Source organism: Micromesistius poutassou, assembly GCF_964030765.1.
Source record: "Micromesistius poutassou genome assembly, chromosome: 13".
Lineage (NCBI taxonomy): Eukaryota > Metazoa > Chordata > Actinopteri > Gadiformes > Gadidae > Micromesistius > Micromesistius poutassou.
Genome location: NC_140283.1, coordinates 16,626,552 through 16,650,572, shown reverse-complemented (window position 1 = coordinate 16,650,572; position 24,021 = coordinate 16,626,552). Strand labels below are relative to the sequence as shown.

At 44.0% G+C, this 24,021-nt stretch overlaps 2 protein-coding genes across 4 annotated transcripts; both read right to left on the bottom strand.

Moving 5' to 3' along the window:
- Window positions 1-31: 31 nt before the first annotated feature.
- On the bottom strand, window positions 32-7,983 carry parvg (parvin, gamma). Of its 2 annotated transcripts, none has more exons than XM_084476776.1 (14): window positions 7,793-7,983; window positions 7,042-7,199; window positions 6,638-6,702; window positions 5,768-5,870; window positions 5,116-5,259; window positions 4,012-4,127; window positions 3,753-3,808; window positions 3,628-3,662; window positions 3,454-3,515; window positions 3,300-3,368; window positions 2,829-2,930; window positions 2,319-2,391; window positions 372-487; window positions 32-250 (listed from the first exon to the last, which is right to left on the bottom strand). In XM_084476776.1, exons 2-13 carry the CDS (start codon window positions 7,103-7,105, stop codon window positions 387-389), a joined length of 990 nt encoding a protein of 329 aa, XP_084332902.1. In that variant the 5' UTR covers window positions 7,106-7,199; window positions 7,793-7,983; the 3' UTR covers window positions 32-250; window positions 372-386. The 2 variants fall into 2 exon arrangements, with proteins under 2 accessions (XP_084332902.1, XP_084332903.1); XM_084476777.1 differs by having other exon boundaries at window positions 3,753-3,775.
- Window positions 7,984-9,002: 1,019 nt separating this feature from the next.
- parvb (parvin, beta) lies at window positions 9,003-23,680 on the bottom strand. 2 transcript variants are annotated; one of them, XM_084476927.1, is made up of 13 exons: window positions 23,460-23,680; window positions 16,869-16,958; window positions 16,220-16,290; window positions 15,539-15,641; window positions 14,555-14,695; window positions 13,755-13,870; window positions 12,816-12,874; window positions 12,385-12,404; window positions 12,230-12,291; window positions 12,054-12,122; window positions 11,467-11,568; window positions 11,293-11,365; window positions 9,003-10,025 (listed from the first exon to the last, which is right to left on the bottom strand). In XM_084476927.1, the coding sequence occupies exons 1-13, from the start codon at window positions 23,572-23,574 to the stop codon at window positions 9,949-9,951; spliced, it is 1,098 nt and encodes a 365-aa protein (XP_084333053.1). In that variant the 5' UTR covers window positions 23,575-23,680; the 3' UTR covers window positions 9,003-9,948. The 2 variants fall into 2 exon arrangements, with proteins under 2 accessions (XP_084333053.1, XP_084333054.1); XM_084476928.1 differs by lacking the exon at window positions 23,460-23,680 and adding an exon at window positions 19,170-19,316.
- Window positions 23,681-24,021: the final 341 nt, after the last annotated feature.

Here is a 24,021-nt window from a genome sequence, read left to right as displayed (position 1 = left end):
CCAAATGCCTGTCAAGCTGTCTTTTATCTATTTCTCTCTCTCTCCCTCAGTTTTGGTCCATTGTTATCAGACACTGGAAATCTATTATGTAGTACGTTAGGCACTTCATTGAAATAATTGACGGATATCAACGTAGAAATTAAACAGAAACATAAATATATATACAGAGATATTTATTCCTGAATCAAAACATTAGCGGTATGCTCATGTAAGTTGCCATGCCATGCATTCACATTGTTTCAAATTGTGTCTGCGAAAAAAGAAAGAAAGTGGGCATTAAAGAGAAGATGGAAGAATGTCTTTCAATTCACTTCAAGATCCGATAAATGGAAGAATATAATAAACAGTGATCATGAGTGACAGCAACATACCCCGCCTTCATCCCTTCAGTCCTGAGCGCCCGCCGCTGCTTCTCGTCTCCCCTTGTGTCTTCTGAACAGGGCGTACAGGACCTTCAAGGTGGCACTCAAGTCCCTGGAGATGATATCTGTCACAAGATCCACAGAAGCCATTTGGGGATTATTTTAGGATTTGGCTACCTTGTACAATTCAATTATATCAATTGCTTGCGTGTGAGCTTGCTCTCTCTCTCTCTCTCTCTCTCTCTCTCTCTCTCTCTCTCTCTCTCTCTCTCTCTCTCTCTCTCTCTCTCTCTCTCTCTCTCTCTCTCTCTCTCTCTCTCTCTCTCTCTCTCTCTCTCTCTCTCTCTCTCTCTCTCTCTCTCTCTCTCTCTCTCGCTCTCAGCCCAGCGACAGGGCCCTGGTGCTTCTACCGAAGGTCGACCGACATACCGATTATACAAAAGAGGTCATAGATCAAGGGACAGCGATAACAATAGCACCAAATCGAATCACGGTGGCCTGGTCCAAATGACTCACTTCCCCCCCTCTCGCCCCCTCACAATGTTAATTAAATAAAGGTGACATCAAGATGGACTCGCACACCAAGTTAACCTAATTAATGTGCAGAGTGTGCGCGCGTCGAGCTTTGCATTCCGGGATTCCTCATTCCACAGAAGAGATTACGCTGGTAATTAAAAAGACACTAAAAACACACATTTAATTAGCTCCTGGCTCGTTCCTAAATGAAGTGTGCCGGGGGTTGAACTAACAGTTATCATGTTAAAGCTTTGTTCTTCAATTACAGGTCGGAGTTGATAAGGCACAGCAGCTACTTTTTACTTTGTTTCAAATCACTTAACCTAACCATAAAGCTAAAGTACACACGGGCAGATTAATGGAGATTGGAGTGTTTAGCTGTGTGCCCTGTATGGTGCAATCTGTGTGAACGGCGTATTCACCTGCAATGTCAGTAGATGTTTACTTGCAGACTGATTTACACCCTCGCCCACTGGCTCATTCACCCGCTCTCACTCTTCCAATATTAGTCTTCTAATCTTAGTCTTTCTTCAACTAAGAATAATTTATTTATGTCCACATCACTATGAGAATAAGCAAAGATTACTAGGATGAGTGCAGGATACATATAATATATGTGTGTGAGTGATACTCAAGGCTTCTGTAGAGAAGCCCGTTCTCTGACAGACACACAGGCAGCAGACACACACACACACACACACACACATGCACATTAAGCTGGACACTCACAAACAAACCTTAATAGAAATTGGACATGGCTCTCCCACACACAGGCACAGATGCACATACATTAGATTCAACACACACACATACACACACACACACACACACACACACACACACACACACACTGTACGTGGACCACACACAGACACCCAGCAACAGCAATAATGGAAAGGTTAAATTGCGGTGTGTGTGTTTTCGTGCATGACAGCCGCGTTCCGTCTAATGAATGACGCTGACCCCCCGACCCGGCCAATCACATGCTCCCCCTGCCTCATTCTCATTCCAACCACTGCCATCCCCTCCACCCCCCCCCAGCTCAGGAGATGAGCTGTCAGTCCTTCCCTCCCCTCCACCTTCTGAACACGAATCTGGCACATCTCCATAACACACACAGGTAAATACTCTTAAAGGTCCCATATTATACCACCATTATACCACCAGGTGTGAGTGTGATTAGCCGTTACAAGCCGTTTTGAAAATCTGCCTCTTCTGACTTCACAATTGGGAGTGTCCACCTAGATGTAATCACAACGACTTATCACACTCACACCTGGTGGTATAATATGGGACCTTTAAGAGGGAGAAAAAGGGGTCTCTTTTCCACTAGTTTGGTCCTCCGCGCCCCACAGGGTGAGTCGAAGGGGATTTGAGGCGTATGTTTTCCAAAAATAAGAGACAATACACAGTTCTGTGCAACGATACTGCAGCACTCACCCTCTGGGTCGATATTGGGGACACTGAGGCCGATATCCAAGAGAAAGTCACAGGCCAGAGTGACGTTTTGAACCTACATTCAGTCAGAAGAGATTTAGGTCATTTATTAAAGGGAGAGAGTATAGAAAACCACTTGCTAGATGGAAAGATAAATAGATCTTGACAGGAGTCAAGAGGCCAGGATTAAACCTTTGTGAAAAGTACACACACATTCAAACCAAGAGGCTGGGATTTGGCTGTGATCAATAACGTAGCCAAATCAATTACTCATCATTCATGAGAATCAATCAAATTATCTGATCAGGAGAGCAGACATCAGCTGTCACTTCTTGCAAAAGTTTTTTTCCCACAAGTAACGAGTAAAACGAACTGAACCAAAACCTTTATGAATTATTAAATATCTGTACTCCATCCTACAGGCACAATGACAACACCTCAGTAGAGACCAGCTGTATTCTCCCACCATGTCCCGTATGACCTATATTTCCTACATTGTGTCTCATTGCATACCATCTCAGCGTGATTGGCAGGGCTGAGATGGAAGTCACCGAGTGGGATGAAGAAGCCTTCCAACTGGCCAATCAACAGCAGCAGAATCACCCCATCTGAAAACTAGAACACACACACACACACACACACACACACACACACACACACACACACACACACACACACACACACACACACACACACACACACACACACACACACACACACACACACACAAACCACCAGCCTCTGACATGATTGTATTGTATTCAGAGGAGGTGACGCAAAGAGCAGCAATAAAATGAATTCTGTTATTATTTATTGAGTCTTTCAGGAGACGCTTTCCTCCAAAGTCAACACTGAATGCAGATTCTGCTGGTTTAAAAGCAGGGAGGTCATTTTGCTCAAGGGCGCCCACATGCTGTGGTTGTTGGGGATCTGTTGTTGTTGTTGTTTTTTTAGGGATCTGTTGTTGTTGTCGTGGTTGTTTACCTGAGTGTCCAAGTCTGCCACCTGCAGGCCCATACTCGACATGTTCTGATTGACAAAGTTGATGATGGACTGGGAAGAGGGAGAAAGGAGTGGGAGATTATTGACACTACAAACGCTCTCTCTCTCTCTCTCTCTCTCTCTCTCTCTTCATTACCGTCTTGGCTGTGAGGATCTTTTGGGCGTCGAGCTTCAGCAGTTTGTCTATAGGATCCTCCCCTTTGTGAACAGACAGCCAATAGCGTGTCAGAAACCGCATGACACGTACGTTCGACCCATTGTTAGCTAATTGCGGTAAAAATCGTTAGCGTGAAGGCTGTTAATTGCTCACCGCTTGAACTGTTGAGGGACTGCGGGCTTGGACAGCTGTTGGAGTGAAGACCGTGGCAGTATTCAAGTCATCAATTTAGTGGAGAATATTCTACATGCAACGAGATTTTGTGTTTTTTTACTGACCTTTCCTCTGTTAGATACTCGCTCTGTGTGTCAGATTTGATTCCGGTTTTATTGACCTGCACACACACACACACACACACACACACACACACACACACACACACACACACACACACACACACACACACACACACACACACACACACACACACACAATCCATCCAATATCAATATCCAATATCAGCCAGATTATTCACCCACTGTGATTTATTTACCCATGATGAGCAGAGACAGGGTTGGCACACACGGGCAAACTCACCTCCACCAGAACCACCTCCACTTTCACGTTGGGAGGCAGAACCAGATCGGGCTGGAAGTGCTTCACCATGGTAACCAGCAGATGAATAGTGGCCAGGAGGTCTTTGTTGTGGATGACTGGTGTTTAAACAACAAGAAGCAGGCTCCAGTGTGAGAAACCCTTATGTGTGGATGGCAGAAAAATTATGTATACTAATACCCGCATTGTTCAATGTTATCTGTATATGTATTTTAAACCCGTAAAAAAAATTTGCAATGTGTTATCTAAAATTGCACATTTTAAGAAAACATTGAACAAGGCGTTTTTTTTATAATTGTGAAGCATCTCCCCCATTAAATGGCAGGATCTCTGTGCAGCTTCAATGTGCCCCGTGGACTCTTCCAAATTAGAGCCTGACTCAGGACATTTTCATAGACAGGAGGGACTAATCTACAAGTGTCCTAACAAATGTTGTTATGTTCATTGTTCATTCACGCCAATGACGAACTCAACAGCTCAGTTAATGTTATGTATACGGCTCATAAAACAATCTGTATATCAGGCTATTATTATAATCATAAAGTTTGCTAGCCTAGGCGTCACGAAAGGTGACCCACACGCAGCGCCTGAACCCAGAGACTTTTCCCGCGATGCGCGGAGGCACGGCAGAGATAAATCTTCCTGAGCAGTTTGCAGTGAATCCACTTCAAATCTCTTGGGAAGATAAACGGGACCACGCATCTAATGGAGGGAAAACTGCCTAAACTGTTTGGATTCTAATAGGGAAAGATAGGGAAAATGGTGTGTCACACACAGTTATAGGGAAGACTGTGTGTGTTTCCCTTTAGTTCAAAATGGTCCCTTCTAACTGGAATACTTAATAAAAAATACATAATAAAAAATGTAAAAACCACCCTGACTATGTGTGTTGTGCTGAGCTTTACATGTATGTACATAATAAAGGGTACTGGGTTGTTAGTATGGTGCATTTGAAGTAAGCCAGTTTTTGCTTTTCAAGCAAAAAAGTGTTTGCTTGAAAAAAAATAAAGTGGGTGTACTGTAATATTTCATGTCCTATTCATTTTATAATTTGGACAACCTATAAAACAAAAAGACATGACTCACGTTTGACATCCCACTTGGCCAGTGCGTCGTCTCTTATCCCAAATCTTTTGTTCATTTCCTCCAAGACCACCCCCAGCTTGTGTAGCTGAGCTGTAGCTGTGACTGCTATCTCCTCCACGAACATGCTCACACCAGCTAGCCTGGCTACACAGTAAGAACAACAACAACATGACGGAAGGCTGAAGGCGGTGGAATACCGCAGCAATAAAACAGTATTTAGGATTTAAGTAGTGCGTGGGTGTGTATAAATACATACACCGGTATAACACAAACAAATCATCCTTGGAATGTTTAAAGGTATTTTCCCCGACCGAAACATCAAACATTTTCAATCCGGTTAGTGTTTTGAGTAACGAGACCATTTGAGGGCTATGTTCATGTATTGCAAATGTTATCGTAGATTAGTAGATTTGTAAGCATACACTAAGAAATGCATATCAAAACACTAACTAACTTTTGTGTGTGTATGTGCGTCTGTGCATGTGTGTCTATGTGTGTTTGTGCATGCATGTGATGTGTGTGTGTGTGTGTGTGTGTGTGTGTGTGTGTGTGTGTGTGTGTGTGTGTGTGTGTGTGTGTGTGTGTGTGTGTGTGTGTGTGTGTGTGTGTGTGTGTGTGTGTGTGTGTGTGTGTGTGCGTGCGAGCCTCTCACCCAGCAGGTGATGCAGGACCAGGCCATCAAACAGGTCCTCGTCCAGACTCTTCACCACGATGTGATCCAGTTCAAGGGTTTTGTTGATCCAGCTCAACAGCACCTGCACCAGGACCAACGGTTAATACACTTATTCACACTGCATACGTATTATGCCATAACATATGATAAGAATAAATAGAGTCTATTGGTTGACTCCCAGCCTGAATGTTCTGGGTTTGAACCCCAATCGCATCCTTGAGTAAGATGGATACTAACCCCTTCCATCTTATTAATGACCTGGATCCAAATTAACCTCACTGCAAGTCGCTTTGGACGAAACCATATGCTAAATTATGAAAAAGTAAATTGTAACAACACTCCTACTGATCTTTCATCCATATTTGCCAACAAAATATGTATAAGACGTCAATGAATCCAATCAATAGGAAAACACCGATCCTATTCTCTTGCATATCTTTATCTATCCAAGCATCTTCCAACAACAACAACAACAACTGCGTAGCCCATAATATGGCTGTAATCTGTACTGTATGATTGGCTGGCCATCACCTCTATTAAAGAGCTGCATTAATATTTGAGACCATCCTCACCCTATCTCTCCATGCATCACATTAAAAGTAATGCAGGGGAATGTGCCTCTCTCCTTCATAAATAATGGCGCTGGAAGATTGTTTTCAGAGCAGCGATTAACATCATGGCCCTTGCACTGAAGGGCTCAGGGATGTTTGTGTTTGTGCATTCATGTATATATTCCATAACGTCGGCCTGTCTTTATAGCAAAGTCTTCATGGCAGGCGTTCAAAACCAGGATCCTCTTTCTGTTGAAATGGGACGACCTTGACAGGGAGCGACGACGCCTCAGCTTACATCCTTCAGCATCTCAACTTTAGGGTCTGCCAGAGACGTGGGCTGAATAATCTTCCTCCTCTCTCCTGTGTGAGTGAATATAAACATAACATCCGTTTGTTTACTTATATTCCCTTTGTTCGAGGGTTGGTCACCAAGAAGTCCACCTTTCTTTTGTCACTTTGCACAGAAGATATGATAAGAAGATGATAAGCCTTAATATGATATAACTGTTATTAACACAGAGGTGTGACCAGTATCTGAATAATATAATTAAAAGTATACATGTATTTATATATTTTGATATCACTTTATCCAAAACTCATAGTGACAATCTAGTGAGAACCACATACATACTACATATGATATTACATTGTTAAATGAGTGTGAGAGTTAATAGCCCTAGCCAGCAGGAGTATAAGTACCCTGGAAGAAGGCGTCGTCCAGAGGCTCCTCCTCCCTGGGGTTATTGAAGACGTCCGTGGCCATCGCTCTCCTTGGTCTGCCCAGATATCACGAGGTATCCGATAGATTCGCTGCACTGGTTGTGTCTGTTCTGTGGTGTGTGTGGGGGTGCCGACACCTTGGGACAAAATAATAATGCTGGCTTTCATTTTTTAAAAAGAACTCTAATGACTGTGCCGGGGGAAAGAGAAAGGTGTTGTTTTAAAGTAGTCTTCACAGGTGTCTTATTCTGCCGTGGCATTGTGGTGTAGAAGTTGGCCTCTCGGGCTTCAACAAGTCCCCAGCAACGGCCACGATCACTTATATCATCAAAGGAAGTGTATCAGTTTGGTCGCTTCCTCTTTTGTTTTATTTTTGACTTTGATGATGAGCTATGACCCCACAGCCTGTCTGAATTCAGCCCAGAAGTCTGATCTTGGATCACAACACATAAACCCTTCAACGTCGAGAGACACCAAGCACGTCAAACTGAATTTCAACAAATTGACCAGATCGATTTGTGTGTGTACGTGGAAATATCGGACATTTATTTATTTACACAGATACATCAGCACAGTCATGAGCCAGCAACTTGAAGCAAGTCCAACAAATATTGATCCATTCTGTGTGTGTGTGTGTGTGTGTGTGTGTGTGTGTGTGTTTCTTTGCTGGTGTTAAATTGATGGTAGTGACTGCCAAACAGAGCCACAACACACTTAGTAACATGCTTACCTCCAGTACCCGACGGAGGACAGAATGGATGTGATGATTCCTCTTCACCTGGGCTTCTACAGTATATCCACTCAGGACCAATCACATCAGAACAACTCCCTGCCCACACACACAGACACACAGTAGTGTTCTGTACTCAACGCAACAAAGCTGCTTTGAATGTGCTAGTTTCAAAACTCAGTTTGGCAAAAAGGAACTTGTCAAATCGTGACAGACAGAAACAAACACACACAGACACACACACACACACACACACACACACACACAGGAGGGTGAATGAAAGGATGTGGTTATGGGGAAGTGAGAACTTCCTTTTTGTTGTTTTTCTTCTCATACCAAAACTGCGTGCTGTGGAGTGGATTTAGTGTGTTGTTTCTTGTGAATGTTTCTTGCAGGTTTCTCTGTAAATCGACATCAAGTGTTGAGAAGTGAAACTAATTAAAACACACTACACGTCTCCAAGTGTGCGGCCATTACATCCTATGTGTGTGTGTGTGTGTATTCTTATTTACACAGATACATCAGCACAGTCATGAGCCAGCAACTTGAAGCAAGTCCAACAAATATTGATCCATTCTGTGTGTGTGTGTGTGACTTTGATAAAATGTACAAAGCGTGAACAACAGATAACGTGCATTTCTGTTCGAGCCTCAGGACCGACGTGATGTTCGAGAAAACACACTCCAGCAGGGGGGCGGACGTGGAGCCGGGGAGACGTGACACCAGTTAGCCGTCAGCAATCAGGCCTCGCCGCTGCCGTCTCCGTGTGAGATTGGCTGCAACAATTTGCTGTTGTCTGCCGCCTAGAGATATCCAATTTTCAACTAGACATGAAGGAGAGGAGAGGAGGGGGAGAGAGGAGGGGGAGAGAGGAGGGGGAGGAAACACAACAAAACACCATGTTCCGTGTATGTGCTGGTCTTCTCATCAGCCGAAGAAGGAGAAGAAAAAAGTAGCCGGGGTGGGGAGGGCTGGGGATGAGGACCTCCCATTATCCAGACGAAGGGGCACTTTGGATAACAGGAAGGTTACCATGGTAACCCTTTTGACTAAGGGATGAAAATAGAGGCCTGAAATAAACCCCTAATATCTTCGGCTTAGCCCGGGCAGGAAGGAAGCGTAGGGTCCAACAACACTTCCACTTAATTCAGCCTCGCATGCAAAACGACAAACGAGAGAAATTCAATTCACACTTTGGTCAAATTCAGACGTTTATTCCTTTTACACGGATAAATAAGCACGGGCGTGAGCTGGCTATTTGAAGCAAGTCCAACAGGCATTTGGTTCATTCTCTGTCTCTCCCTCCTGGCTCTCCATAATTAATCCTCAGTAGGAAGCAGAGCTGGCTGTAAAGTACAGGCTGTGTCGTATCATGGCTCTCCTGACTTGGCTGGGCCTCAGAGGACCAGAAAGAGGCCAGGGCCCTGCGCTGGGACTTGTAAGGAAAAGGAGCCGGACCAATGAGGAGATGCGCTGACGGTGACTCGGGGAGTACATGGAGAGAACATACAGTATAGCTCCTCTCATAATGAACCCATGATTACACTGAAAGCACGTTTAGCTTCAGCCAGCGGTATGGCCTAGATAGCATTGGAAATCATCTCAACTTTGTTGATCTATTTGTTTTAAAGCAGAGTAATATTATATATATTTTTAAATATATATATATATAAATAAGGCAGTTGTAATTGGCGATAAGAATATAAAAGTACATTTGTGAGACTCAGTGTGCAGCCCTTTACACTTTCTCGACATACAGCAGTGTGGGTTAATAGTTGTATTCTTTAAAAAATAAAATACAATCAGTGTTATTTAGTCAAAACTTTCAGGCCTCGTACTTTTCTCCTGTCGTGGCGATATATTTATAGACCAAGGCTGAATGTCACAGAAGACATTTCCTCACTACCAGGAAGGAATAAATAAACGGTGACATTTGTGAAAAGCCTCAACGTAAACCGGAGATGTTCCGGGAGGTCAGCGTCTCCCGGGGGGGGTTTTCCAATCCAAACTAGCGCTACGTTTTTCAGTTTTTCAGTTTTTTATTCTCCTCCCAGCCGTTCTTGTTTTGCCGCCCGTCGGACGACAGGAAGTGATGTAATTGGTACAGGCACAGGGCAGTGTCATCCTCGTTAGGGAGGGCTCTAGTGCAGCTGGTGTCAGTCTGAGTTCTTGTAATTGGTGAAGAGGTTGTACAGGACTCTGAGCGTTGACTTCAGGTTCAGGTTGACCACATCTGTGACGGGACGCGGTGACAGACAGGGAGGTGGAGGTTAGAAGACGGGTCAGGATTTCTTTTTGGTATAAAATAAGTGATGAACATCTAAAATAGTTTGGGGATGAGAGGTTGTTTAGACCATTCAAATGAATGGATACTAGTTAATGTGATTTGAGGATAAAACAAATGGTAGCAGCATTGTAACTGGATCATAGCACAGAGAATAGCAAATCATTTGGTATTGTGTCGTCAAACTAACAAGTCTATTCATGCACAGCTCACATACAAACACACACAAAAAAACGAATTGCATGACCTTCCTATTCATGATAAAAAAAGAAAGGTGTGATTAACCAACTCTTTCACAAAAGAATCGGTTAGGATGGAAATCAAGTGGAGGAGATTTCCATTAAAAAGTACCTCAGCAATCTAGCGGAAGTGCAATATCCTGGCCGGGAGATTCAGAGATAATCAAGATCTCATCAGTGACCTTGCTCAATGTCGTGTACATATTCATCAGCTTAGTGATTGGCTGATTACACTTTCCCATTTATGTGACTGTACGAGGTGATCGGGTCCAGACAGCCGAGGTTAACTGCTCTTTATGCACGTTGACCTGTTGCCAAGGGTGACATTTTGGATAATGACTAGTCTGGGAATCTGACTTCACAGGTCTGCACCTTGGCGAATAGCTCAACATTAAAATGTAACCCCTTCTTTGCATTTAAAGTCTCAAACTTTTTATTTTGAAATCATAACAAACTTGATGTACGATGTTGATTTTTGGTTATGGTAAAAAACTCAACACTGGCACTTATGTACAATGCATATGTAGTCTTTTTACCCAACTTCATACAACTAATACTAATTATCTGGGTATTAAGAGATACCGGGCCAAGTAGGTCAAGTCATTTCATTGCATTACTGAATCTTAGCCTATCAAGCCTTTGAAAAAGCAGAAGATGTGTTCATTTCAATTCATACCTTGACTTCAGCTGAAATCCACAGATTATTTCAGTTGTGAGCATCAAATGTGAGCATTTCTACAGAGGATTCATTGTCCCAGTAACAGAAGATGCAACGCCGCCATCTACTGGCAAGTATGAATATTAACCTTACTGGATATAACTCACAATTTAGATCCATGTCTCTCAATAATCTATCGATAATATTTTTAGAATCAAATAATCCTCCATAATACTCTTTTCTTCAGATTATGTCAACCTATCCATAACAAAACATAGTGAAAAATGAACAACAATGAAGATATCGGGACACAACATACCTTCTGGTCTGGCCTTTGGTTTCTTCAGTCCTCCATCCTGCATGAGCTCAAAGGCAAACGCCACATTGTGCACCTATCAGGAGGTGAGACAAAGCGCCATCATTACACACAATGATTTGCATAATTCACTTTTAAATGTGCATAAACAAATGTAAACAAACATCAATTATTCACCTTCTGTTCAAAGCTCTCGGGGGTGAGGAAGAAATTGTAGAGAGGCACAAAGTAATCCTCTAGAAGACCCATCAGCAGAACCAAGTAAACACCATCTGCAAACTAGACAGGGCGAGAGACAGAGAGAGAGAGAGAGAGAGAGAGAGAGAGAGGAGACGTGCACACGTGTGCACACACACACACACACACACACACACACACACACACACACACACACACACACACACACACACACACACACACACACACACACACACACACACACACACACACACACACACACACACACACACACACACACGGAGGGAGGGAGGTGGGGACACACACAGAAATAGAGAGACAGAGACAGAGAGACACAAGGAGAGAGAGGGACAGAAACATGGAGAGAGTGAGAGAGACATACATAGAGGAAGAGAGTTGAGCACAAATGCTGCAGCAGTATATTTAAACAGTATTGTGTCCATTGAGTTCATTTGAATGCTGGGGAGAGCAGGGTTGCATAGCAGATGTAATGACTGCACATTGTAATCGAGATGCTGCAGGTTATGAATGTGATGCACTGGTACACATTTAATTAAAAGGCCTACCTGTGTTTCAAGCTCTGTTACTTCAAGGTTCAGCTTGTTCAAGTGCTTGTTGACAAAGGTAATGAGTGACTAGAGGCAAAAGTGAAAAATACATTATGATTAAGTTCATTAACCAATACCATATTAAAGATGTATAGCTCAGACTGGACACAAAAGAATGATTTATTTTTCTTTACCGTTTTCACAACGTTGAGCTTGTCAGGTGCGTGATCCAGCAAAGTGTCGAATGCATCTCTCTCTGCGATGATAAATGTGTGTGAATAATCAACAGAAGAACAATGATATTCAACTTAGCAATGCACAGATTGTTGAGCAGATGGCGGGCACTCACCAAATCTACCCAACATCATTCTGGAAAAAAAGGAAGGAACAAAAGACGATTCATGATTCAATTCATTTTGGTACAACATTCAGTTTTGGTACAATGTAAGCACGACAATGTAAAGTTTTGTTGCACGAAATCATACACTACATATACATTCACACATTCACAAAAGGCTAATGGTTAATTTAATTACAAATATCTTACTGTGGGTGATGGTGACATACATTCAAAATGTTTACATTCATTCAAGTTTCAAGTTTCAGTGTGCGAGAATACACTTGAAGTGTAGTAGTAGTAGTAGTAGTAGTAGTACCACAATAGTCCCCATGTGGCAGCCATTTAACTATCTCTAAGCATCACTTCAGAGAACAGTAACAAACCAATGAAATAGATGAACTCCATTTTGAAGTGTCACACGTCTGTATAAATCCACTTACTCAGTGGTGGTGGTCAGCTCCTTTGTGACATGACCTGTCTGCAATAGTCCGTCCTTTTTCTGCTCAGACAAAAATCACAGGAAAAGGGTTTTTTAGTAAAACACAAAAGCATGGATGGAACAGAGAGCAAGAACACGGAATCAAATTAAGACAGAATATTAGTTTTGTGAACCCTTGCATAACCTCAGAAATCCTGAGGCAGTCGTTGGGCTATGGGAAAGCACCCAACTTTCAGATACTCTGGTCTATATCTATCACAACTTATAAACCACTGATATACCACTGTGTCACTGTTTAAATAGGTTCTCATACGATAACAAAACAATATCACATCTTGACATTTGGGAGCATCTTATCAGCACAGATACCAGCTCATGGAATCTGTCCCAGATGTAGAGGTGGCAGATTTTGGATGATGTGTCTAAGTTCTGCCTGGTGTCAAAAATAGTGCATTTGTTGCAAATCGCTGGGTGGTATTTCTAGATTTCCATAGGAGAAAATACCAAGTTTGGGGGAAATTGTGTCTGCTTTCTTTTGTCTGTTCACTATCCTCAGCCTCTCTCCCTGCACTCATGGCACCCCCTCCAAATTTTGCCCCTTTTGTTATTCCAACTTCCATGCATGAATGCTTAAATATTAAAGGTGAACCATCATGCTCAGCAATTTTTTTCTATAGAAGAGTGATGCCTCATCGCCTGCTGTGAAACAATCATGGTCTGCAACATTAATCGAGGGTCCGCAAAATAAACGCTGTGGTGAGTTATATAAGTCCTGGCCAGTGGTCCAGGACTTGCATTCTCCATTGGTCGGATTTAGACCAATCATACTAGAAGACAGCTGAGGGGGAAGGTCCAGGTTGTGGGTCAGGTTGGGGGTCAGGTTGGGGGTGAGGTTGGAGGCCAGGTTGGGGGTTAGGTTGGAGGTCAGGTTAGGCCTTACCTTGACCACCACCACCTGTACGGACACGTGTTCTGGGAGTCTGATGGGGGCCTGGAAGTGCATGGCCAGGGAGACCAGCAGGAACACGATGGCCACCAGGTTCTTGGAATGGATGGCTGCGGGGACAGGCCACAAGGGGGAGGTGTCAGCTTGTGCATCACCACCACGCAACACAACGGCGACGCAACTCAACACCCATAGCCACCTACTGTGGACTTGGGTGTATCACGCCAAACATTAAGCTTTTTAAGGGGAATTGTCTGAATTTTTGTGTAACATTTTAAGCATCACACATTTTAAAAAATTCAGATAAAATAAAAATACAAATACAAATATATACATATCCCCTGCCTGGGTTGTTCGGGCTATAACTCTAGAGGATTTAGAAAACGTCCATAGGGTTAGGGTTAGGCCTAATACTGACAGTCCACTGGATGGGTTAGGGTTAGGCCTAATACTCACACTATGGATTAGGGTATAGGGTACAGGGTGTGCAGTATAGGAATAATACTGACAGTCCACTCTATGGGTTAGGGTATAGGGTTAGGGTTAGGGTTAGGGTATAGGGTGTGCAGTATAGGGTTAATACTGACAGTCCACTCTATGGGTTAGGGTTAGGTTTAGGGTTAGGGTATAGGGTTAGGGTACACAGTATAGGGTTAATACTGACAGTCCACTCTATGGGTTAGGGTTAGGGTTAGGGTATAGGGTTAGGGTACACAGTATAGGGTTAATACTGACAGTCCACTCTATGGGTTAGGGTTAGGGTATAGGGTACACAGTATAGGGTTAATACTGACAGTCCACGCTCCACTCGATGGGCCAGCCGTGGGGCCTCAGCAGCAGGTTGACCGCCTCCAGCACTGTCTGCAGCTTCTGCTTCTGGACAATCTCCGACTGGGTCACCTCCGCCACGTTCAGCTTCCTGCCCCACAGCTTCTCTGTGAGGGGGGGGAGGGGGAGAGAGAGGGAGGGAGGGAGGTGGAGTGGAAAGAGAGAGAGAGAAGGGAGGGGAAAGGGGAGAAAGAGAGGGGAGGAGAGAGGGGGAGAGAGGGGAGGAAGGGCGAGGGGAAAGAGAGGAGGGAGACGAAGGGGCAGAGAGAGAGGGAAAGAGAGAGAGGGGGGAGAGAGAGAGATGGGGGAGATGGGAGAGAGGGAGGGGGGGAAGAGAGAGAGGGGGAGAGAGGGGGAGAGAGAGAGCGGGAACAATGAAATTAGGAGAAATTGAGAGAGACACATGGAGACAAGTGGAATAATAACAGAGGACATAATGAGAGACAGAGAACAGAGGACGAGAGAGAGAAGGAGAGACATTGAGGAAACAATTATAGCAGAACAATTCTATCAGTGTGGGCGAGAGAAACAGAGAGATGTATTTAGACCAGATCTGACCACGATGAAAACCATACCGCTTGTAAAGTAAATCCGAAGATAATTAGATACCGCACATATGTATGTTTGACTCAGAGCCAATAAGACAAAATGTCAAAAAGAGAGAAGCAGCAACAACAGGGGAGGGAGGAAGCGGTGCTATAAGGAGACACGGAGCAAAGGAAGCAGTCACTGATATGAGTCAGTTTCCATGGGTGAGAAAAACAAGAGAAGAGCCCCCGGATTTCAGTTATTCACACCGTCAGGATGTGTGAATAATGGATGCATTCAGTCTGTCACACAGTGGCCAAATGAGGTGTTTTTTTTTAATATTAAATCAAACCAAAAAAACAAAGGATGAAACAAAAGAATATTTAGCCACTGAGAGGATGATGATGCGGTCTGACGCTCACCAAACAGCTTCTGGAGCACCTGTCCGTCATAGCAGTCCTCCTCCAGATCCTTCACTATGATCCTGTCCTCCTCCAGCTCACTGTTGATCCAGTCGATGAGGACCTGGGCGCGCACATACGCACGTGCACGCACGCATGCACATAAACCCACGAAAACCCACGCAGAAGCACACACCCACACACACACACGCACGCACACGCATACACACACATGCACGCATGTACGCACGCATACACACACGCACGCACAAACGTGGGCACACACACACAAACACACACAAACCCACACACACTCAAAGATTATAATATAACACTCAATATTAAACCACAATGAACTTCCATAAGGGAAGTAAAAGCAAACATTTTTATTAACTTTTACTTCCTTCGGGAAGCAATTTTTTTAAAATAATAATAAGAAGAATTGTAATAGTAATGCAAACAAAGATAATCAGTTCCTCATTGAAATGACGAAATGTCCCTTAGATCCCAACGCTGTTGCCACCGACAACCAGTTCATAGCATTCATAATACTGCAAATACAAGGGCTTTCATCTGTTGGCCATACGCTCCATCACCATTGTGTTACCTCATTCAGTGATAGATAGTGCCACAACAGACATTTAATTCCATGAAAATCTTCAAGATTGTGACTTCAAAAATGTTTTTTTGAAGAGAGCATACCTTGAGAAGATCTTTGAACTTGTGGTTCTCCCTCGACGTTGGGTCGAGCATAACCCTCTCTGCATTCTCCTCTGATGAAGACAATGAGGAACAATAACAGTTAAACCAACAGATGCAACTTCAAGCACACACACACACACACACACACACACACAGAAAGTAATAAGCAGAGAGCATTCTGATATATAATGGCAAAAGGTTCTAATATGTCAAAAGGTTAGCTCAATATATTTTTCTTTCAAACTAATTAAAAGCATACTTCAGAAAAGGACACATCTGGGATTTGTTATTCCACACACACAAATAAAAACGTAATTTCAACATGATCTACAGTGATTCATACACTCACTTTGAGACATTGGGACACTCAAATTGCATAATAACACTATCCCTCACACACACACACACCCACAAAACCACACACACACACACACACACACACACGCACACACACATACAGTACTGTGTATAACCTGGTTGCTCTCATGATGAGAGAGGGCGTTGTCCTCTCTCACCAGCCACTTTCACTTCCTGTTCCTCCACTGTCTCCGTACCGCCCAGAGGTTAACCAAAGTCACGTCCACGTTGCTAATGGCAACCTGAGTGTTTTTGTGCGTGGGTGTGTGCGTGTGCGCGTGTGTGTGCGTACCCATCAGCGTGTCTTCAGGGTGGATCTCGATGCTGGACGGCAGCAGAGGAGAGTTGATGGCATTCTTCCCCTCCTCATGGAGATCACTCACTGGGGAGACGACAAACACACACACACGCGCACGCACGCACGCACGCACGCACGCACGCACGCACGCACGCACGCACGCACGCACGCACGCACGCGCGCACGCACACGCACACGCACACGCACACACAAAAACAATGTTTAAGAACGGTTTAAGAACGGAAGGATAGTAAAACAGGGATGTAACACAGGGATTTACTTACCTTATTGGCAATGCAGTGTTACCCCAGTAACAGCTCAGTGCGTTAGTCATTTATGTCATGACCCAATAAATATTACAATAGTGGAGTACGCTGGTAAAGATGATGTAAGATTCCAACAAACGGCTCAAACCAAGTACCCTCCCCTGCCTCGATGTTTTACCCTTCCGCTTGTTAAAACACGGCCAGGCTAGGGTCTAGACAAAGCAGCGATGCTATGAAAAGCCCACAGGCAGACAACGGTGGTGGTCATGGGACAGTCATGTCATGATGGGCCGCTTTCTGGGAGTCTGTTTACCTGGTGCGGCGGGGAGGAGGGAGAGGGAAGGTTGGAATCTCTAGGGAGGCTTTTCTCCTCTCTCTCTCTCTCTCTCTCTCTCTCTCTCTCTCTCTCTCTCTCTCTCTCTCTCTCTCTCTCTCTCTCTCTCTCTCTCTCTCTCTCTCTCTCTCTCTCTCTCTCTCTCTCTCTCTCTCTCTCTCTCTCTCTCTCTCTCTCTCGCAACCGCTCTCTCATTCTCTCTCTCTCTCTCTCTCTCTCTCTCATCCTCTAATGGTCCTGTTCCTCTAATCATTCCTTTTCGATTTCTTTCAGTGTTTGTTGGCGTGTGTGTGTGTGTGTGTGTGTGTGCGCTCTTCAGGCTTGGGAATGCACACTAATGGCCCTGTAGCCATCTTGTATTATTGACATTTTCTGCCTAACATCTGAGAGAAGGTCCATTTGAAATGCCTTTGTGAGGGCAAAATAAAAGTGTGTATGACATTATCCGTATAGGGCCTGTAGGGCCTCAGAATGCATTATGGGATTTATTTGTTGGCAATACTCTGCCATACCGAGAGAGTCTACTACTAAATCCACGTAAATATACCATAACCTAGGCTAATTAAAACTTTGTTCTGCCACGTCTCGCATGAGAAACACTGTGGCAGTGTAAAACACACCCAATGACAAAACATTGAAGGATTAATAACATAACAATGACCAAAAAAAACATTACAACTACTAAACAACAAAAATAACAACTAACAATAAAACACTCCTATTGTCCCGAATTCTTCACGATAAAAAAAATAAAAAAAATAAAGCCTCCGGTTGCCATATAAGAGAAAAGTACGTTCAGCCAGAAGCACATTTCTATCGACCTCAATTTCACCCCTCATTCTTTTTCCTTCTTTCAGCTCAAGTGATAACGCGATAACCAGTGTGCACACTGCAGCATAAACCCCGGCCAGGCACTTAAAACAGACCAGACGGTCGCGATACCACAGGACACCTTGGGGGGAAATGCTGTCCATGCACACTTCTGTTATGATTCAGTGTTCCCTGAGGGGGGGGGGGGAAGCGGAACACCACCCGCCCAGGCAGGCCAGTGGCAGGCTACAGACCCTTCTCATCTCCCTGCTCATCAGCATTTCCTTTGTAATTACAGTTGAGAAACTTGATTCATCATAATTGTCTATTTTTTCCCCCTTGACACATCAATCTGGGAGAGAGATGGAGACTCTGATGCCGCTGTACTGTACTGTACTGTGCCAGACCTACCTTGGAATGTACGTATCTGTGATCTCATCTCATGTTATGTGTTAACAGTGTAGGCCTACTACACATTATAAAACACTAACATAATATTATATCTCATACATTTGACAATGTGCAGTTATACAATGACCCCCAACCCAAGACCTGTAGAGCTGAAGTATTTTGTGGTTCCAACACCTCCTGTCATGTTATAAATCTAGCCTATCACCTGCGTCGAGTCTGTCTCATCCTTCGACGACCGCTCTATTAAAGTCCCACTTCATCGCTCAGATCACCCCGAGAGACGAGCTGTCCTTCTCTCACACCGAACAACGAGACGAGTTCCCAAGCGCTTTTGGGACGGAGACACCGTCACCTCAGTCATAAGGTAACAGCAGCACGAGGTAAGGTAACGGACGCTTCCCCGTTCCGCTCTCTGGAGTTCCTCCCAGCGCACGACAATCCAGACACCCCTTATGAACAAAAGGTCAACACTACCTTGCTTCTTCCTCTTGGTGCCACACAGGAGCCCCGCCATGATCCACGCTTTGCCCGCGGCTCTTGCCTGCTAGTCTCTCCGGACAGCTAAAGTCAGCTTGTGCCGTAGGGTGAATGTATGTGTGAGTGGGAGTCTGTGAAAGTGCACGTGCGTGTGTGTGTGTGTGTGTGTGGACTGCAGACGCAGGGTCTGAACGGTGGCTATGGGGGCGTCGTCACGTGTGTATTTCTGTCACAAACCCACCCTCCCCTACTCCACCTCTACGGTCCGGTTACAGGCTAAAGGGAGTGTGTGTGCGTGTGTGTGTGTGTGTGTGTGTGTGTGTGTGTGTGTGTGTGTGTGTGTGTGTGTGTGTGTGTGTGTGTGTGTGTGTGTGTCTCTTTTCACTCCCTTCCCATTTCTCATTAAAGAAGATGAGAATTGAGTGAATACACACACACACACACACACACACACACACACACACACACACACACACACACACACACACACACACACACACACACACACACACACACACACACACACACACAGTAAATGTGGACTACTGGACAAGCTGAGGACAGGACATGGGACAAAACATCTATAGACAGTGTGTGTGTGTGTGTGTGTGTGTGTGTGTGTAACTGCTATACACCTGCTAGACATTTTTTTCGTGACATATCAGAAGTCTCTGATCTCTACAACCACATCGTATTTTACCATGAAGAAATGAGCGTGTATTTACTTGATATTTTGTATTACCCTTTGGTCAACTAACTTTGTCTCACAGTTGCTAATAACAGGTTACTCCTCAAAATAATACCATGCTTTGAGAATGAGCACATGCACAGGACCCGTTAACCTGATTGGTCCTTCTCAGGACGATCAATCGCACTGCGATGCTTATAGCTTTTAACAGAATTATACAAATTCAATAGCGACCCTGGAACCGAGTCGTCGTCGTAAATTGCCGGCAGGCCCCCGTTGCAGACATCCGTGGAGCTGTGTGCTGTAGTACTTAGAGCAATTAAACAGACCAAGCAGCTCGGTCATATAACGACTGCTGCATGGGCGGCCTGGCAGAACACACACACATGCACGCAAACACGCACATAGACATAAACACACACACGCACGACCAAACACACACACACACACACACACACACACAAAAACGAGCACGCACACACACACACACACACACACACACACACACACACACACACACACACACACACACACACACACACACAACCAACCACACACAATACACACCATACACACTCACAAACACACACACATGGTCGCACACAGAGCGCTCAAGGAAGAAGCATAACAATTTTAATCTGGTTTCTACCATAAACATTGAACATCCGGATAAAAAAGATAGCAATCTGGTGATCCTGGCTGTAGCTGGGGGGGGTTACTGCGACACACAACACAGGGTGGGGTAAAAATAAATCTGAGAGAAGGGAGAAGATGGAGCCTGGGTATTTATACCGCAGCCGGCCTGTGGTGAGTAACGGCCGCAAGACCCTAACTATCCTCGACGGGGGGGGGGGGGGGGGGGGGCTGTTATCAGACATGGAGCCAGACATGAGGATGGTGTGTTTACACCCAGGAGTCACCTGGGAGGGGAACGGGTGGGGAGCAGCAGGGTCCCGGGACGTTTTACAGGGAGGGCAGGGAAGGAATTCAGGGGAGGAACGCCAGGATCCACTCACTGTGGTTTAAATGGGTCAGGGGTCAGGGCAGTCTAGTGGTAAACCCCAAACCAAAGGGTCCCGAGTTTGAAACCCCAGAGACCCCAACAGACCTAACCACTTACTCCTTCAGGACATGTTTCTATAAACACTACACACACACACACACACACACACACACTGCACATCACTCTGGATGAAAGCGTCTGCTCAATAAGTATATACCCTAAAAGACGACTAAAGAATCAGGTGTGCATAAAGCATGCATTGTATATGAATAGAAATGTATTATGTCATACATTTTGGTGACATAAATATAAATAACCCAATTTGGTGAAATGATATATGACGACAATATAAGTTAATTTATAGCAAGAAGAAGAAATGATCAAACTTACCATGCACAATATCCATCCTTGAGTGTGTCCTATGTGATGGATGAGTCAAACGACTTCTAATAATGCTTCTTGGGAAATGACTTGCATGTCAACTTAACTTATGAGTCTCGTCTCAGGCCGATTAGAGGACATAGACACACTTCCTTTCAGCTTATCAGTGGACACAAAATGCAATTTTTGTGTCCAGAGACATTTATAGAAAAGCTGACATTATATGAATACATTACTGTGTGTTCTCTATTAACTGGGTCTTTGGATAATAGGTTTTACTTCCATTTGAATTGAGCTCGAGGGCTTTGCCTTTGATTTTGGGTTCCTGTCAGTGGGGTTTATCCTATGAACTGTCATTTAGACTGCTAACCACTAACTAGCCTGCTAACAGAATATGTAAAAAAAAAAAATGTATATGCCAATATGCCTTTTCCATCTTGCCAAAGCCATGTAACTTGTGTTAATTTTTAAAGGAAAAATACATAAATAAAAGTAATAACAATAAGACAAAATGTAACTTTTAATTTGATTAAGATATTATGAATTCTATAGGGCTTGTAGGCATGTATCACGACACCACAACGACCGCATCCAATTTTGTCAGTTGTAGTGTTTCTTTGGTCATTGTTCAGTAATTAATTGGGAAATGATGTCATTATGGGACAACATTGTGGTTTGAAACTGTCACAGCATTTCACATTCATATATTTCTGTTGATTTAGGTTTTGACAGTACTACAGCTCTCTTGAAATGCTTGAAATCCTTTCAACATGTCACAAAAAATCCCATGATGAATTATGATGTACAGAGCTATAATGAATACATTCTTCAGTTCACCTACAATAGCTAATTTCCCCTCAGTTCCAGGCCGAGGCTTGTTAACAGGTTGTAGCAATTATACTGTAACCGCCACAAAGCCAAGCTAAGAGAGGTATCGGCCATGAATCACATTGACCTGGACTTCACAGTCGAAGAGAAGCAACTGAGAACATTTGTAGTCGTTGCCCACATAATCCAGCAGGGGGCGACCGAGGCCCCAATAAGGCTTCAGTAGACGCCCTGTTGTGACAGTTAGAGATTAATAAAACACTGGAATAATAATTACTACCGAGGCTAATAGTAGGCTATATTCTGTGGTTTTATACAAGACAAAACATAAATAACTTGACCAAATCGTTTTTTACTAAGAAAACATCTGTATTATTTTATTACATTTCACTAAAGACTAACTCGATTGTCAGTTGAGTGTGACCGTGTGACCGTCAAGATTTTATCCAATATCCACCACACCCAAGAGCGAATGCAACCACAACCATGTTCTTTCTCTGTGTTTTCCCCCTGATACTTAACAGCACCAACAGCCTAAAGGTTTACTTTAAGGGAATCGTTTGGTTTGATTTAACCCAACAATGGTGTATTGATCAGTTCCAAATCCAACACACAAGCCCTGCTGATTTGTACAGACCTAGAAGGCCTCATGCGCTCCTAGTTAAAGACCACCATTCCACACAATTAATTTAGCTATTGGGGGCCCTTAGGTCATTAACATGCACGGGGTGGTCCCTTTCATGAATGACAGCAAACACATGGCTCTCCACCTATAAACCCAGTCGTCAACGACACACACACACACACACACACACACACACACACACACACACACACACACACACACACACACACACACACACACACACACACACACACACACACACACACACACACACAGCAGTTGCCCACTCGGACGACTCAGACTAAGTATACTGGAATAGTTTGAAAGCATATATGCTGAATCTTTTACAAAGTACCGTCAGCTATTAATACATGGTGAAACACAGTAACTAGGTGGTTACATGTTAACAGACTTAGCACATTGAGCATAAATATTCCCCGTATGCTTCATCTTTATAATATAAGCCCACCCTGCCAGACAGCTGTCAGCCCTCTATTTATGACCATTACCTCATGGGAAACAATGTGCCTTTTCCATTATGGGCGCTACGACGGGACAGCGTACGTGTACAGCTTTTCTCCAACACAGAGAATAGGCGCACTCAGGTACATGCATTTCTCTTTTCGCTCGCTGGCCTGCACGTTTTGATAGGGAATGTTATTATAGCACCATGAGGAGCAGAACACACAACATGGAAAAAGTGATCGGCACCATTCATTATCAGCTTCATTGTAACCCCATACCGAAATCGGACCCACATACCTTCTTTAGCTTTCTTCTTTCGTCCCAGCGTCCCTCCTAATTTGCCCAGAAAAGATTCGTCCTTTTTCATCTTGGCCATCAGTGGATTCCCAGATTTAGTCGGAGTTCCAGACATTGCGTATTTCAACGTCACTCCGTCCCGTTACCGAAACACTACTGGGAATATAACATACGTCCTCCAATGCCTTTGATTTGATTCACTGAAAACGCTGCACAGTACAAAACCGGAGACGGCAACAATAGAGAAGGACCGGACAAGAATGCTCAGTAAATATAGTACAATGACTCACTCATACAATGTAGGCCGGCGGAACAATTAGCATTATTCATCATCTCAACAGCGCCGCTCAGAGGGTGGATGCGGGATATAGCGGATCACCCTCCTAAAGTGTCCCGTCACTGTAATGTGACTGCGGGTCACAGGATAATATCACAAGGCCATTAGAAAACCGCAGAATGTTCCTTTGAAAGGTGTCATACATTAGTTTAGATTTTGACATGATTATATCTACATTTTGTATTTTGGGAAATGTAAAAATCAAGCTACACTTTAGAAGAAAAT

Coding starts and splice junctions, on each gene's coding strand:
- parvg (XM_084476776.1), bottom strand. CDS start 7,105: ATGGCCACGGACGTCTTCAATAACCCCAGGGAGGAGGAGCCTCTGGAC. Junction 3,663..3,752: donor GAGTATCTAACAGAGGAAAG/GTCAGTAAAAAA, acceptor TCACTCCAACAG/CTGTCCAAGCCCGCAGTCCC. Junction 2,392..2,828: donor CTGCCAATCACGCTGAGATG/GTATGCAATGAG, acceptor GACTGAATGTAG/GTTCAAAACGTCACTCTGGC.
- parvb (XM_084476927.1), bottom strand. CDS start 23,574: ATGTCTGGAACTCCGACTAAATCTGGGAATCCACTGATGGCCAAGATG. Junction 12,875..13,754: donor TACAGGTGGTGGTGGTCAAG/GTAAGGCCTAAC, acceptor TTGTCTGAGCAG/AAAAAGGACGGACTATTGCA. Junction 11,569..12,053: donor TAACAGAGCTTGAAACACAG/GTAGGCCTTTTA, acceptor CGCCCTGTCTAG/TTTGCAGATGGTGTTTACTT.